Source organism: Salmo trutta, chromosome 38 (genome assembly GCF_901001165.1).
Source record: "Salmo trutta chromosome 38, fSalTru1.1, whole genome shotgun sequence".
Classification (NCBI taxonomy): domain Eukaryota; kingdom Metazoa; phylum Chordata; class Actinopteri; order Salmoniformes; family Salmonidae; genus Salmo; species Salmo trutta.
The window spans coordinates 33916190-33930630 of record NC_042994.1 but is presented as its reverse complement, the minus strand read 5'-3'; the positions used below and the strand labels follow the sequence as shown (position 1 = coordinate 33930630).

General features: G+C 44.7%; 1 protein-coding gene across 1 annotated transcript; it reads left to right on the top strand.

The window, feature by feature from the left end:
* The first annotated feature begins 12654 nt into the window (after nt 1-12654).
* On the top strand, nt 12655-13843 carry LOC115178619 (zinc finger protein 572-like). The gene is made up of 2 exons (XM_029739874.1): nt 12655-12662; nt 13237-13843. Exons 1-2 carry the CDS (start codon nt 12655-12657, stop codon nt 13817-13819), a joined length of 591 nt encoding a protein of 196 aa, XP_029595734.1. The 3' UTR covers nt 13820-13843.
* Nucleotides 13844-14441: the final 598 nt, after the last annotated feature.

The window sequence follows — 14441 nt, the reverse complement described above, 5'->3', positions numbered from 1 at the left end:
TACCCCAACCCCGGCCAACTGCTCCGCAGCTACTTGCCCGAGCCTCCCCAGCTTCTCCTTCACCCAAACCCAGATAGCTGATGTTCTGAAAGAGTTGCAAAACCTGGACCCGTACAAATCAGTTGGGCTAGACAATCTGGACCCTCTCTAAAACTATCCGCTGCCATTGTTGCAACCCCTATTTACTAGCCTGTTCAACCTCTCTTTCGTATCGTCCGAGATTCCTAAAGATTGGAACACTTACGTGGTCATCCCCCTCTTCAAAGGGGGAGACACTCTAGACCCAAACTGCTCCAGACCTATATCTATCCTGCCCTGCCTTTCTAAAGTCTTTGAAAGCCAAGTTAATAAACAGGTCACTAACCATTTGGAATCCCACCGTACCTTCTCCGCTGATCCGGTTTCCGAGCTGGTCACGGGTGCACCTCAGCCACGCTCAAGGTCCTTAACGATATCATAACCGCCATCGATAAAAGACAGTACTGTGCAGCTGTCTTCATCGACCTGGCCAAGGCTTTCGACTCTGTCAATCACCGTATTCTTATTGGCAGACTCAAAAGCCTTGGTTTTTCTAATGACTGCCTCGCCTGGTTCGCCAACTACTTCTCTGATAGAGTTCAGTGTGTCAAATCGGAGGGCATGTTGTCCGGACCTCTGGCAGTCTCTATGGGGGTACCACAGGGTTCAAAAAGGGCCGACTCTTTTCTCTGTATATATCAATGATGTCGCTCTTGCTGCGGGTGATTCCCTGATCCACCTCTACGCAGACGACACCATTCTGTATACATCTGGCCCTTCCTTGGACACTGTGCTAACTAACCTCCAAACGAGCTTCAATGCCATACAACTCTCCTTCCGTGGCCTCCAACTGCTCTTAAACGCTAGTAAAAGTAAATGTATGCTTTCAAACCGATCGCTGCCCGCACCTGCGCGCCCGTCCAGCATCACTACTCTGGACGGTTCTGACTTAGAATATGTGGATAACTACAAATACCTAGGTGTCTGGTTAGACTGTAAACTCTCCTTCCAGACTCACATTAAACATCTCCAATCCAAAATTAAATATAGAATCGGCTTCCTTTCGCAACAAAGCCTCCTTCACTCACGCTGCCAAACATACCCTCGTAAAACTGACTATCCTACCGAACCTTGACTTCGGCGATGTCATTTACAAAATAGCCTCCAACACCCTACTCAGCAAACTGGATGCAGTCTATCACAGTGCCATCCGTTTTGTCACCAAAGCTCCATACACTACCCACCACTGCGACCTGAATGCTCTAGTCGGCTGGCCCTCGCTACATATTCATCGCCAGACCCACTGGCTCCAGGTCATCTATAAGTCTATGCTAGGTAAAGCTCCACCTTATCTCAGTTCACTGGTCACGATAGCAACACATTCCAGCAGGTATATCTCACTGGTCATCCCCAAAGCCAACACCTCATTTGGCCGCCTTTCCTTCCAGTTCTCTGCTGCCGTTGACTGGAACGAATTGCAAACATCGGTGAAGTTGGAGAATTTTATTTCCCTCACCAACTTTAAACATCAGCTATCTGAGCAGCTAACCGATCGCTGCAGCTGTACATAGTCCATCTGTAAATTGCCCACCCAATCTACCTACCTCATCCCCATACTGTTTTTATTTTATTTACTTTTCTGCTCTTTGCACACCAGTATTTCTACTTGCACATCATCATATGCTCATTTATCACTCCAGTGTTAATCTGCTAAATTGTAATTATTCGCTCCTATGGCCTATTTATTGCCTTACCTCCTCATGCCTTTTGCAGTCTGATACCTCCAGTACCAGCCCCACGCACTAAGCTTCCAGTACGTCAGCCCAGTCCAGTACGTCCTGTTCCCGCTCCCCGCACTAGCCCTGAGGTGCGTGTCCCTAGTCTGGTACCTCCACTACCAGTCCCACGCACTAGGCTTCCAGTGCGTCAGCCCAGTCCCGAGCTTCCGACGACAGTGCCTCGTCCAGAACTTCCGGCAACAGTGCCTCGTCCAGAACTTCCGGCAACAGTGCCTCGTCCAGAACATCCGGCAACAGTGCCTCATCCAGAACTTCCGACGACAGTGCCTCGTCCAGAACTTCCGGCAACAGTGCCTCGTCCAGAACTTCCGGCAACAGTGCCTCGTCCAGAACTTCCGGCAACAGTGCCTCGTCCAGAGTGTCCGGAACCAAGAGAGACGGCCCACTGTCCGGAACCAAGAGAGACGGCCCACTGTCCGGCACCGAGTGAGTCTGCCTACAGTCCGGAACCGAGTGAGTCTGCCTACAGTCCGGCACCGAGTGAGTCTGCCTACAGTCTGGCACCGAGTGAGTCTGCCTACAGTCCTGCACCGAGTGAGTCTGCCTACAGTCCGGAACCGAGTGAGTCTGCCTACAGTCCGGAACCGAGTGAGTCGTCCTACAGTCCGGAACCAAGTGAGTCTGCCTACAGTCCGGCACCGAGTGAGTCTGCCTACAGTCCGGAACCGAGTGAGTCGTCCTACAGTCCGGAACCGAGTGAGTCTGCCTGCAGTCCGGAACCGAGTGAGTCTGCCTACAGTCCGGAACCGAGTGAGTCTGCCTACAGTCTGGAGCTTCCAGAGTCGGCTTACAGTCCGGAGCTCCCAGAGACGCTCTACAGCCCTGAGCATTCAGCAGGGGTGGACAGGTTGGGTGGGGGAAATAGACCTGAGCCTGAGCCACCTCCAGTTAGGTTGGTTGGGGAGGGGGGGGGGGTGTAGCACAGGAGCTGTCATTGACTGCAGCCACCCTCCCTTCCCTCCCTTTAGTTTAGGGGATTTATTTTGTTTTGGGGTTATTTTGTTTATTTGTGTGAGGTGCATCCGGGATCTGCCCCTTTTGGGGGGGGGGGGGTACTGTCACGTCCTGACCAGTGATAGGGGTTATTTGTTATTGTAGTTTGGTCAGGACGTGGCAGGGGGGTGTTTGTTTTATGTGGTTCGGGCTGGTTGTGTTAGTTGTAGGGTGTTTGATTTAGTATTCCGGGTTTTGGGCACTGTTCTATGTTTATGTATTTCTATGTTCAGTCTAGTTATTTGTATTTCTATGTTTAGTTAATTGGGGGTTGAACCCTCAATTGGAGGCAGGTGTTTTCTCGTTGCCTCTGATTGAGGGTTCTATAAATAGGTATGTGTTTGTTTTAGTGTTTTGTGGGAGATTGTGCTGTGTATAGCGCTGTGCCTTACCGGCCTGTTATTAGTTGTTGTGTTTTTGTTGTGTACGTGTTTTTGTTTTGGTTCACCTTCTTTGTCCGTTGAAATAAAAGAAGATGAATGCACATTTCCCCGCTGCGTCTCGGTCCACTTTACCCGACGACAACTGTGTCAACTTCTTCTCAACTGGCCTACCTGGTTAAATAAAGGTGAAATAAAATTAAAAATTTTTTTTTTTTAAATGACACCCTTGATAAAGATGAGGAAAAATTATTGTCAAAAATGAATAATTCAAATACTTTGCTATATTGTATGGAAAACATTTTTTTTAAAATGTAATACAAATGCTAAGAGAAAGAGCTGAACATAGAGCTCCTTGGGTGAGCTAGGACGGATGTAGTCAACATGACTATTTGTTCGGCACTTTTGAAATGTACAGCGACAGAATTCAGAACATGGGCCATTTCTTACAGTGTTCTCCCTGTACACCAAGTCAGAACCGTAGGATAAATAAAGGGGGCCGATAAGCAGAAAATGAAAGCTCTTACAATATTCAATGATTACATTTCTCTAAGACAGGTTATAGGCTACATGTGCACCACCAAGTCAGAACAGTAGGATACATTAAGAGGTGAAAATAGACCAAATTATTAGGGTGAGGCATATGGGCTACTAAAATCTTACTACACAACATACACTATTTTCTTACTTATTTTGTACATAATGTTGACGCTACCGTCTCTTATGACCGAAAATAACTTCTAGACATCAGGACTGTGATTACTCACCACGGACTGGCAGAATCCTTTTTTTTTTTTCCTTTAATGAGTCTGATGAACGACATACTGCTCCCTCGGGAACAGGCCCCGACCCCCGTGATCTCCGTGAAGAGTTATCATCTATGCATAGTCACTTAAATAACTCTACCCTACATGTACATATTACCTCGACTAACATGTATTGTTTACCATGTTTTCATTGATAAATCAAGTCCATTAATATTTACTGTTGCTGAATGTCTACTATATAAACTGCCGCATTTTAATACGTTTTAGAGACTTTTAGCGTTTGAAAACTTTACTCCGAGTTCCAAACCCTCGCCCCTACCAGCTCGCTAGGAGGGCCCTCCTCTGAGTCCCAAACCCTCGCCCCTACCAGCTCGCTAGGAGGGCCCTCCTCTGAGTCCCAAACCCTCGCCCCTACCAGCTCGCTAGGAGGGCCCTCCTCTGAGTCCCAAACCCTCGCCCCTACCAGCTCGCTAGGAGGGCCCTCCTCCGATTCCCAAAACCTCACCCCTACCAGCTCGCTAAGAGGGCCCTCCTCTGAGTCCCAAACCCTCGCCCCTACCAGCTCACTAGGAGGGCCCTCCTCTGAGTCCCAAACCCTCGCCCCTACCAGCTCACTAGGAGGGCCCTCCTCTGAGTCCCAAACTACACCCCCACGCCCATCAACCTCGGGACATGCCCCATCAACTTCGAGGACACGCCCACCAACTTCAAGGACACACCCATCAGTCCACTATGTGTTTAGTACTGGGGGGGGGGAAAAGAATCAGTCCACTATGTGTTTAGTACTGGGGGGGGGGGGACAGAATCAGTCCACTATGTGTTTAGTACTGGGGGGGGGAACAGAATCAGTCCACTATGTGTTTAGTACTGGGGGGGGGACAGAATCAGTCCACTATGTGTTTAGTACTGGGGGGGGAACAGAATCAGTCCACTATGTGTTTAGTACTGGGGGGGGAACAGAATCAGTCCACTATGTGTTTAGTACTGGGGGGGACAGAATCAGTCCACTATGTGTTTAGTACTCGGGGGGGGGGGGGGGGGGGGGGGGGGGGAACAGAATCAGTCCACTATGTGTTTAGTACTGGGGGGGGGGGGGGGGCGGGGGGGGAACAGAATCAGTCCACTATGTGTTTAGTACTGGGGGGGGACAGAATCAGTCCACTATGTGTTTAGTACTGGGGGGGGACAGAATCAGTCCACTATGTGTTTAGTACTGGGGGGGAACAGAATCAGTCCACTATGTGTTTAGTACTGGGGGGGGGACAGAATCAGTCCACTATGTGTTTAGTACTGGGGGGGGGGGAACAGAATCAGTCCACTATGTGTTTAGTACTGGGGGGGGGGAACAGAATCAGTCCACTATGTGTTTAGTACTGGGGGGGAAACAGAATCAGTCCACTATGTGTTTAGTACTGGGGGGGGAACAGAATCAGTCCACTATGTGTTTAGTACTGGGGGGGGGAACAGAATCAGTCCACTATGTGTTTAGTACTGGGGGGGGGAACAGAATCAGTCCACTATGTGTTTAGTACTGGGGGGGGGGGAACAGAATCAGTCCACTATGTGTTTAGTACTGGGGGGGGAACAGAATCAGTCCACTATGTGTTTAGTACTGGGGGGGGGAACAGAATCAGTCCACTATGTGTTTAGTACTGGGGGGGGAACAGAATCAGTCCGCTATGTGTTTAGTACTGGGGGGGGACAGAATCAGTCCACTATGTGTTTAGTACTGGGGGGGGGGGGAACAGAATCAGTCCACTATGTGTTTAGTACTGGGGGGGAACAGAATCAGTCCACTATGTGTTTAGTACTGGGGGGGGGGGACAGAATCAGTCCACTATGTGTTTAGTACTGGGGGGGGGAACAGAATCAGTCCACTATGTGTTTAGTACTGGGGGGGGGACAGAATCAGTCCACTATGTGTTTAGTACTGGGGGGGGAACAGAATCAGTCCACTATGTGTTTAGTACTGGGGGGGGAACAGAATCAGTCCACTATGTGTTTGTACCGGATCGTGTGTGTGTAAAAGAGACACTTTTGTTTTCAAGTGATCACTGTGAATTTGCATTAATCAAGTCATTACACTGTATGTTGTAATGTTAAAAAAAATAAAAATAGTAATGTTTTAAAAATATGTATATTCTTGAAATTTAAAAAAATACTAAAATAATTGAAAGTGATTCACTTTTTTTGTTGTTGTTGTCTGAAAAATAAAATAAACTTTACCCACATTCAGTGGATGGCGACGTGGATCATTCAGTTGGTGTCGCCTAGTGTGACGTATAATCTAGTGGACGGAACTCTTCTTTCAACAACAACATCACCGCTACTGATTCTATGGATTTAACTGCCTCGGTAGCTTTGCTAGCCAAAATAAAAAACGAAATATTGAACCTCTACACTGTTTCGGTGTATATTAACAACTGTATTTTGAAAAACACACTCATGTCGTCTACCTAATTATCACGTTTAAGTTCATATTTATTATGTTGTTATTAGTCAGGTCGCCCGGTTTGATAAATTAGCCTAGCACTAGGCTAGTCGCTAATGCTAACTAGCTAGCTAGCTATCACCCTTGACCATGAGCTTACTGAGCTACTCTCCTGTTAAAGAGGAGGAGGAGGTCTGCTGGACGGAGGAAGAGGGTCTGTGGCTGAACGTTGTCGTGAAAGAGGAGGATGTAGAGGAGGAGGAAGAGGAGGATGTCACAGTAAAACAAGAAGAAGAGGAGGAAGGTGAGGCTGTTACAGTGAAAGAAGAAGAGAAAGACGTTACAGTGAAAGAAGAGGAAGACGCGTTCAGAGTGAAAGAGGAGGAGGAAGGAGAGATTACTGTCACATTGAAAGATGAAGAGGAGGAGACAGGAGACCTGATTAACACCAGTAAGTACTGTCTTAAGAACAGAGTCACTTACTCTACAGTTGAACTGATGTGTGATTTTTAAAGGGTCAATCTGCAATTCCTACATCTGTTTTTGGACTATAAATAGCCCCCTCCCCACCCCAAAAAAAGATATAGATGTACTATTGTAAAGTGGTTGTTCTACTGGATATTATAGGTGAATGCACCAATTTGTAAGTCGATCTGGATAAGAGCGTCTGCTAAATGACGTAAAAGTAAATGTAAATGTAAACTTATAAAATGCCTCATGAGCTAAACTTAAAACTTTCTTTACAAAAAATAAATAAATGTAGGCGAAATTATTTAAATTATTTCAAGGCTATAGACTACAAAGAAATACGCTCAGCATTTTGTTCTATTAAGTCATTACAGTCTATAAACTGCATATAGCCTGTGACTTATTTAGAGTTAAATACAAATTAAACGAGAGAAAAAAATTACTTAGTGCCTTTTGAATTCATTTTTAGAAACACGAGTTTGGCCAGTCTATGGCTTCAGGCTCATACGATAGTGCCTGGAGAGTGGCCTCTCCACACATACAGAGCCACTGGGGAAGCTAAACACCCATTTGGCCACTCTTGACAGGCTGGGCAGAGATGCAGAGCCACTGGGGAAGCTAAACAGCCATTTGGCCACTCTTGACAGGCTGGGCAGAGATGCAGAGCCACTGGGGAAGCTAAACACCCATTTGGCCACTCTTGACAGGCTGGGCAGAGATGCAGAGCCTCTGGGGAAGTTAAACACCCATTTGGCCACTCTTGACAGGCTGGGCAGAGATGCAGATTTGTTATTTTTCTATAGATAAGCCCTAAAGTTTTTTTTAGGCAAAATAGCCCAATCAAAACAGAAAGCGCTCCTTGAATGTGGGAATATTCCAGGCCTATTGTGGGCCAAAAATCAATTATGGCCTAAAGTATAGATAATAAAACAAAAATTAAATGTTTAAGAGATCAGATTTTTGTTGTTGTTGTTTATAAAATACTTTTTACACTTAGTTATCTACCCACTTCGTTCCATATGCTTCTAGTAATCTACACCATTATGCTTTGGGATTACATGTCTTTTCACATTCTTTAGTTGTGGACATCACCACACTCTCTCTCTTGCTCTTGGTTCTCATCTTTTGTAAGTCACTTTGATTTAGCAACTGTGTGTTTTATCAGTTTCTTTATGTCCAATATTTAGTGAAACTCCGTGACAGTAGCAAGGGGGATAATAGCAGCACGTAAATAGACTACAGATGCATGCTGGGCCGGGCCCTGAGCTCGTGAAGTGACTCGCTACTGCAGCGAAATTGGAGAAGGGGGGCGAGGAAGCCGACGCTCCAGCCTTTGGGAATCTTGGGTGAGGTCCAGGTGGTATACCCTCCAGCCTTCTGGGTAGTTTGGGTGAGACCCAGGCAGGATCATGCTGTGGGGATATTTTTCAGCGGAAGGGACTGGGAGACTAGTCAGGATTGAGGGAAAGATTAACGCCGCAACCAGAGCCTGAACCCGATCGAACATCTCTGGAGAGACCAGAAAATAGCTGTGCAGCAACGCTCCCTATTCAAACTGACAGAGCTTGAGAGGATCTGGAGAAACTCCCCAAATACAGGTGTGCCAAGCTTGTAGCATCATACCCAAGAAGACTCGAGGCTGTAATCACTGCCAAAGGTGTTTCAACAAAGTACTGAGTAAAGGGTCTGAATACTTAATGTAAATGTGATATTTAAGTTTAAAAATGTTAAGACATTTGCAAAAATTTCTACAAACCTGTTTTTGCTTTGTCATTATGGGATATTGTGATGTCATTATGGGGTATTGTGATGTCATTATAGGGTATTGTGATGTCATTATGGGATATTGTGATGTCATTATGGGATATTGTGATGTCATTATGGGGTATTGTGATGTCATTATGGGATATTGTGATGTCATTATGGGGTATTGTGTGTAGCTTGATGAGGGGATAAAAAAAAACTATTGAATACATTTTAGAATGAGGCTGTAACGTAAGAAAATTTTGAAATAATCGAGGGGGTCTGAACACTTTTCGAATGCACCGAATATACTTTAGTTCAGAAGGAGAGGTTATAACACTATATACTGTAGTTCAGAGGTTAGAACACTATATACTTTAGTTCAGAAGGAGAGGTTCTAACACTATATACTGTAGTTCAGAGGTTATAACACTATATACTGTAGTTCAGAAGGAGAGGTTATAACACTATATACTTTAGTTCAGAAGGAGAGGTTATAACACTATATACTGTAGGTCAGAAGGAGAGGTTATAACACTATATACTTTAGTTCAGAAGGAGAGGTTATAACACTATATACTTTAGTTCAGAAGGAGAGGTTATAACACTATATACTTTAGTTCAGAAGGAGAGGTTATAACACTATATACTGTAGTTCAGAAGGAGAGGTTATAACACTATATACTGTAGTTCAGAGGTTATAACACTATATACTTTAGTTCAGAAGGAGAGGTTATAACACTATATACTTTAGTTCAGAAGGAGAGGTTATAACACTATATACTGTAGGTCAGAAGGAGAGGTTATAACACTATATACTTTAGTTCAGGAGGAGAGGTTATAACACTATATACTAGCAGGCCGGGGCTAGCAAGCTAGCAGTTAGCAGGCCGGGGCTAGCAACCTAGCAGTTAGCAGGCTGGGGCTAGCAGTTAGCAGGCCGGGGCTAGCAGTTAGCAGGCCGCGGCTAGCAAGCTAGCAGTTAGCAGGCTGGTGCTAGCAGTTAGCATGCCGGGGCTAGCAAGCTAGCATAAGGGCCTTAGAGGGACGTCGCGATGGGGAGAAAAGTCTGTTTTTGCCTCGTCGTGCGGTGACATCGATAGACCAGTCGTGGAATTAGTAGGGTTCCAAGTAGCAGAGGGGTCCAAGTCCAATTAGCAAAATGGGTCGAGTGGTCCAAGAAACTGGCCGGTGGATCAGCTAACAGTCCAATATGCTCTAGATAGCTAGCAGGCCGCGGTTAGCAGAATGGGCCTTCAGGAGACGTCGCGCCTGAGGGGCCTGTTGGGATCCTCAGGCAGATTATGTCGGTATTCCAGTCGTAGAGGATCGGCGGGGTTCCATGCCCCGTACCGGCAGTAGAAGGGGTCCGGATATTGTAGCCCGAGGAGTGGGCTTCAGGAGTAGCCCAGGAGCCCTAGCCGGGAGATGGGTCTAGCATGGGCTAGCTCCAGGCTAGTTGGTGCTAGCTCCGGGACGGAAACGTTAGCCAGGAGTAGTCAACCCGGGTTGCGGTTAGCTAGCTACCGTGATCCAGATGAAAAGGTTTCAGAGTTTGCGGTAGGAATCCGGGGATATGGAGAGAGAAAAATAGGTCCGGTATGCTCTGGTTTGAAACGCGTTGTACGAACTGGCGAGAGCTTTCCGAGCTAAAGGTTAGCTGATGACCGCTAGCAGTGGTTAGCTGACTGATAGCTGGTCGCTAGTTAGCTGGCTAGCTTCAGTTGAGGTATTCCAGATTCGGAGGTAAATAGAAATACTTTAGAAGAAAAACCAGATCCACACCACATTGGAGATATGTTGAAATATGATATATTGAAGTTTAGGAAAAAAATATTTAAAAAGAATGAGCAGAAAAAGATATAAAAAGAGAGACAAGACAAAGACGCCATCTTGGATTTTGGACTTGTAGATGACCTGGAGCCAGTGGGTTTGGCGACGAGTTCTAACCAGACACCTAGGTATTTGTAGTTGTCCACATATTCTAGGTGTCTGGTTAGACTGTAAACTCTCCTTCCAGACTCACATCAAACATCTCCAATCCAAAATTAAATCTAGAATCGGCTTCCTATTTCGCTACAAAGTCTCCTTCACTCATGCTGCCAAACATACCCTCGTAAAACTGACTATCCTACCGATCCTCGACTTCGGCGATGTCATTTACAAAATAGCCTCCAACACTCTACTCAGCAAATTGGATGCAGTCTATCACAGTGCCATCCGTTTTTTCACCAAAGCCCCATATACTACCCACCACTGCGACCTGTACGTTCTCGTTGACTGGCCCTCGCTTCATACTCGTCACCAAACCCACTGGCTCCAGGTCATCTATAAGTCTATGCTAGGTAAAGCCCCGCCTTATCTCAGCTCACTGGTCACCATAGCAGCACCCACCTGTAGCACGCGCTCCAGCAAGTATATCTCTCTGGTCACCCCCAAAGCCAATTCCTCCTTCGGCCGCCGTTCCTTCCAGTTCTCTGCTGCCAATGACTGGAACAAACTGCAAAAATCACTGAAGCTGGAGACTCATACCTCCCTCACTAACTTTAAGCACCAGCTGTCAGAGCATCTCACAGATCACTGCACCTGTACATAGCCCATCTGTAAACAGCCCATCCAACTACCTCATCCCCATACTGTTATTTATCTTGCTCCTTTGCACCCCAGTATCTCTACTTGCACACTCATCTTCTGCACATCCATCACTCCAGTGTTTAATTGCTAAATTGTAATTATTTAACCACTATGGCCTATTTATTGCCTTACCTCCCTTATCCTACCTCATTAGCACACACTGTATATAGATTTTTCTATTGTGTTATTGACTGTATGTTTTGTTTATCCCATGTGTAACTCTGTGTTGTTGTATGTTGTCGCACTGCTTTGCTTTATCTTGGCCAGGTCGCAGTTGTAAATGAGAACTTGTTCTCAACTGGCCTACCTGGTTAAATAAAGGACTTGTTCTCAACTAGCCACCTGGTTAAATAAAGGACTTGTTCTCAACTAGCCACCTGGTTAAATAAAGGACTTGTTCTCAACTAGCCTACCTGGTTAAATAAAGGACTTGTTCTCAACTAGCCACCTGGTTAAATAAAGGACTTGTTCTCTACTAGCCACCTGGTTAAATAAAGGACTTGTTCTCTACTAGCCACCTGGTTAAATAAAGGACTTGTTCTCTACTAGCCTACCTGGTTAAATAAAGGACTTGTTCTCTACTAGCCACCTGGTTAAATAAAGGACTTGTTCTCTACTAGCCTACCTGGTTAAATAAAGGACTTGTTCTCTACTAGCCACCTGGTTAAATAAAGGACTTGTTCTCAACTAGCCTACCTGGTTAAATAAAGGACTTGTTCTCAACTAGCCACCTGGTTAAATAAAGGACTTGTTCTCTACTAGCCTACCTGGTTAAATAAAGGACTTGTTCTCAACTAGCCTACCTGGTTAAATAAAGGACTTGTTCTCAACTAGCCACCTGGTTAAATAAAGGACTTGTTCTCTACTAGCCACCTGGTTAAATAAAGGACTTGTTCTCAACTAGCCTACCTGGTTAAATAAAGGACTTGTTCTCAACTAGCCTACCTGGTTAAATAAAGGTGAAATAAAAAATAAAATTATAAATAGACATTACTACTGAACAATTAAGACAAAATATGACTGTTGTTCTTCACTTGACTGTCTTATTAGTAATAATTAGTTAGTTAAATTAGTAGTATTAGCTATTCGCATGCTAGCAGATACCCCATAGACTTCCAGTCATTGCGCTAACGCATGCTAGCAGATACCCCATAGACTTCCAGTCATTGCGCTAACGCATGCTAGCAGATACCCCATAGACTTCCAGTCATTGCTCTAACGCATGCTAGCAGATACCCCATAGACTTCCAGTCATTGCGCTAACGCATGCTAGCAGATACCCCATAGACTTCCTGTCATTGTAACGCTAACGCATGCTAGCAGATACCCCATAGACTTCCAGTCATTGTAACGCTAACGCATGCTAGCAGATAACGCTAATCTATCCGCTAACGTCCTTCCTACTGGACACAGAGACCAAAATGGTTCCGTGAGTTTATCTGACATGGGGAAGTAGATAAATAAAATTAATTATTTAATTTAATAAAATTTAATAAAATAAAATAAATACAATTTAATACAATTTTAATAAAATAAATAAAATAATTTAATAACATTTTAATAAAATAAATAAAATTTAATAAAATTTAAATAAAATAAATAAAATAATTTAATACAATTTTAATAAAATAAAATAAATAAAATAATTTAATAAAATTTCATTTCATTTGAATAAAACAAAAATACCAAAGAAAATCCATTCAATTTTAGAAGAAAATTGTAAAAAAAAAAAAGTTTGTAAAAGAATTTAAATATTCACTACTTTGACTTGTGTGACTTTGTTGTTCAAACAGGAGAGAGTCGTGACTATCGTGGATCCTCCGGGGAGCCTCAACAACATCATGATGCTGACGAGGCAGAGAAGAGTCTCTCCAGATCAGAACTCCTCAATAAACACCAGCAGAGATTCATCTATTCAACAGAACTTAAAAGACATCCGAGAATCAATACAGGAGAAAAACCTTACAGCTGTGATCAATGTGGGAAGAGTTTTGCTAAGGCAGGAGGCCTGGCTATACACCACAGAATACACACGGGGGAGAAAAACCTTACCACTGCTCTGACTGCGGAATGAGTTTTGCTACCTCAAGCCAGCTGATAAGACATCAGAAAACACACACAGGAGAAAAGCCTTATTGCTGTGATCAGTGTGGGAAGAGATTCATTCAATCGGCTAACCTGACTGTACACAAGAGAATACACACCGGAGAGAAACCGTACCACTGCTCCGATTGCGTGAAGAGCTTTTCTACCTCAAGTGGATTGATAACGCACCAGCGAACGCACACAGGAGAGAAGCCGTACCACTGCTCCGAGTGCGGAAAGCGCTGTACCACCTCAAGTGCACTGATATCGCACCAGCGTACACACACGGGAGAGAAGCATTACCACTGCTCTGATTGTGGGAAGAGTTTTACTACTTTAAGCAACCTGACACAACACCAGCGAACACACACAGTAGGGAAGCCTCATAGCTGTGATCAATGTGACAAGACATATTCTCATCTAATGTCTCTGATTAAACATCAGAAAATACATGCAGGAGATCCAGAATGTGGAACGATCTCCAACACCAGACCTGGGTAGTAGAACACAGAGTGTAGAATGACCTCCAACACCAGACCTGGGTAGTAGAACACAGAGTGTGGAATGACCTCCAACACCAGACCTGGGTAGTAGAACACAGAGTGTAGAATGACCTCCAACACCAGACCTGGGTAGTAGAACACAGAGTGTAGAATGATCTCCAACACCAGACATGGGTAGTAGAACACAGAGTGTAGAATGACCTCCAACACCAGACCTGGGTAGTAGAACACAGAGTGTGGAATGACCTCCAACACCAGACCTGGGTAGTAGAACACAGAGTGTAGAATGATCTCCAACACCAGACCTGGGTAGTAGAACACAGAGTGTAGAATGACCTCCAACACCAGACCTGGGTAGTAGAACACAGAGTGTAGAATGATCTCCAACACCAGACCTGGGTAGTAGAACACAGAGTGTAGAATGATATCTTTGTGATAACTTTTGATGTGGCTGGTTCAACTTGATTCACCCTTCAGTATTTCTTAAATCATACTCTAGTTTGTAAATGATCAAACATTTTAATAGAAACATTTTATAGAATAAACATCAGGGACATTATGACAACAATCTGTGAAATGTAAACTCTTCTCGGTTTTTCCCCAGCAACAGAGTCCCGCAA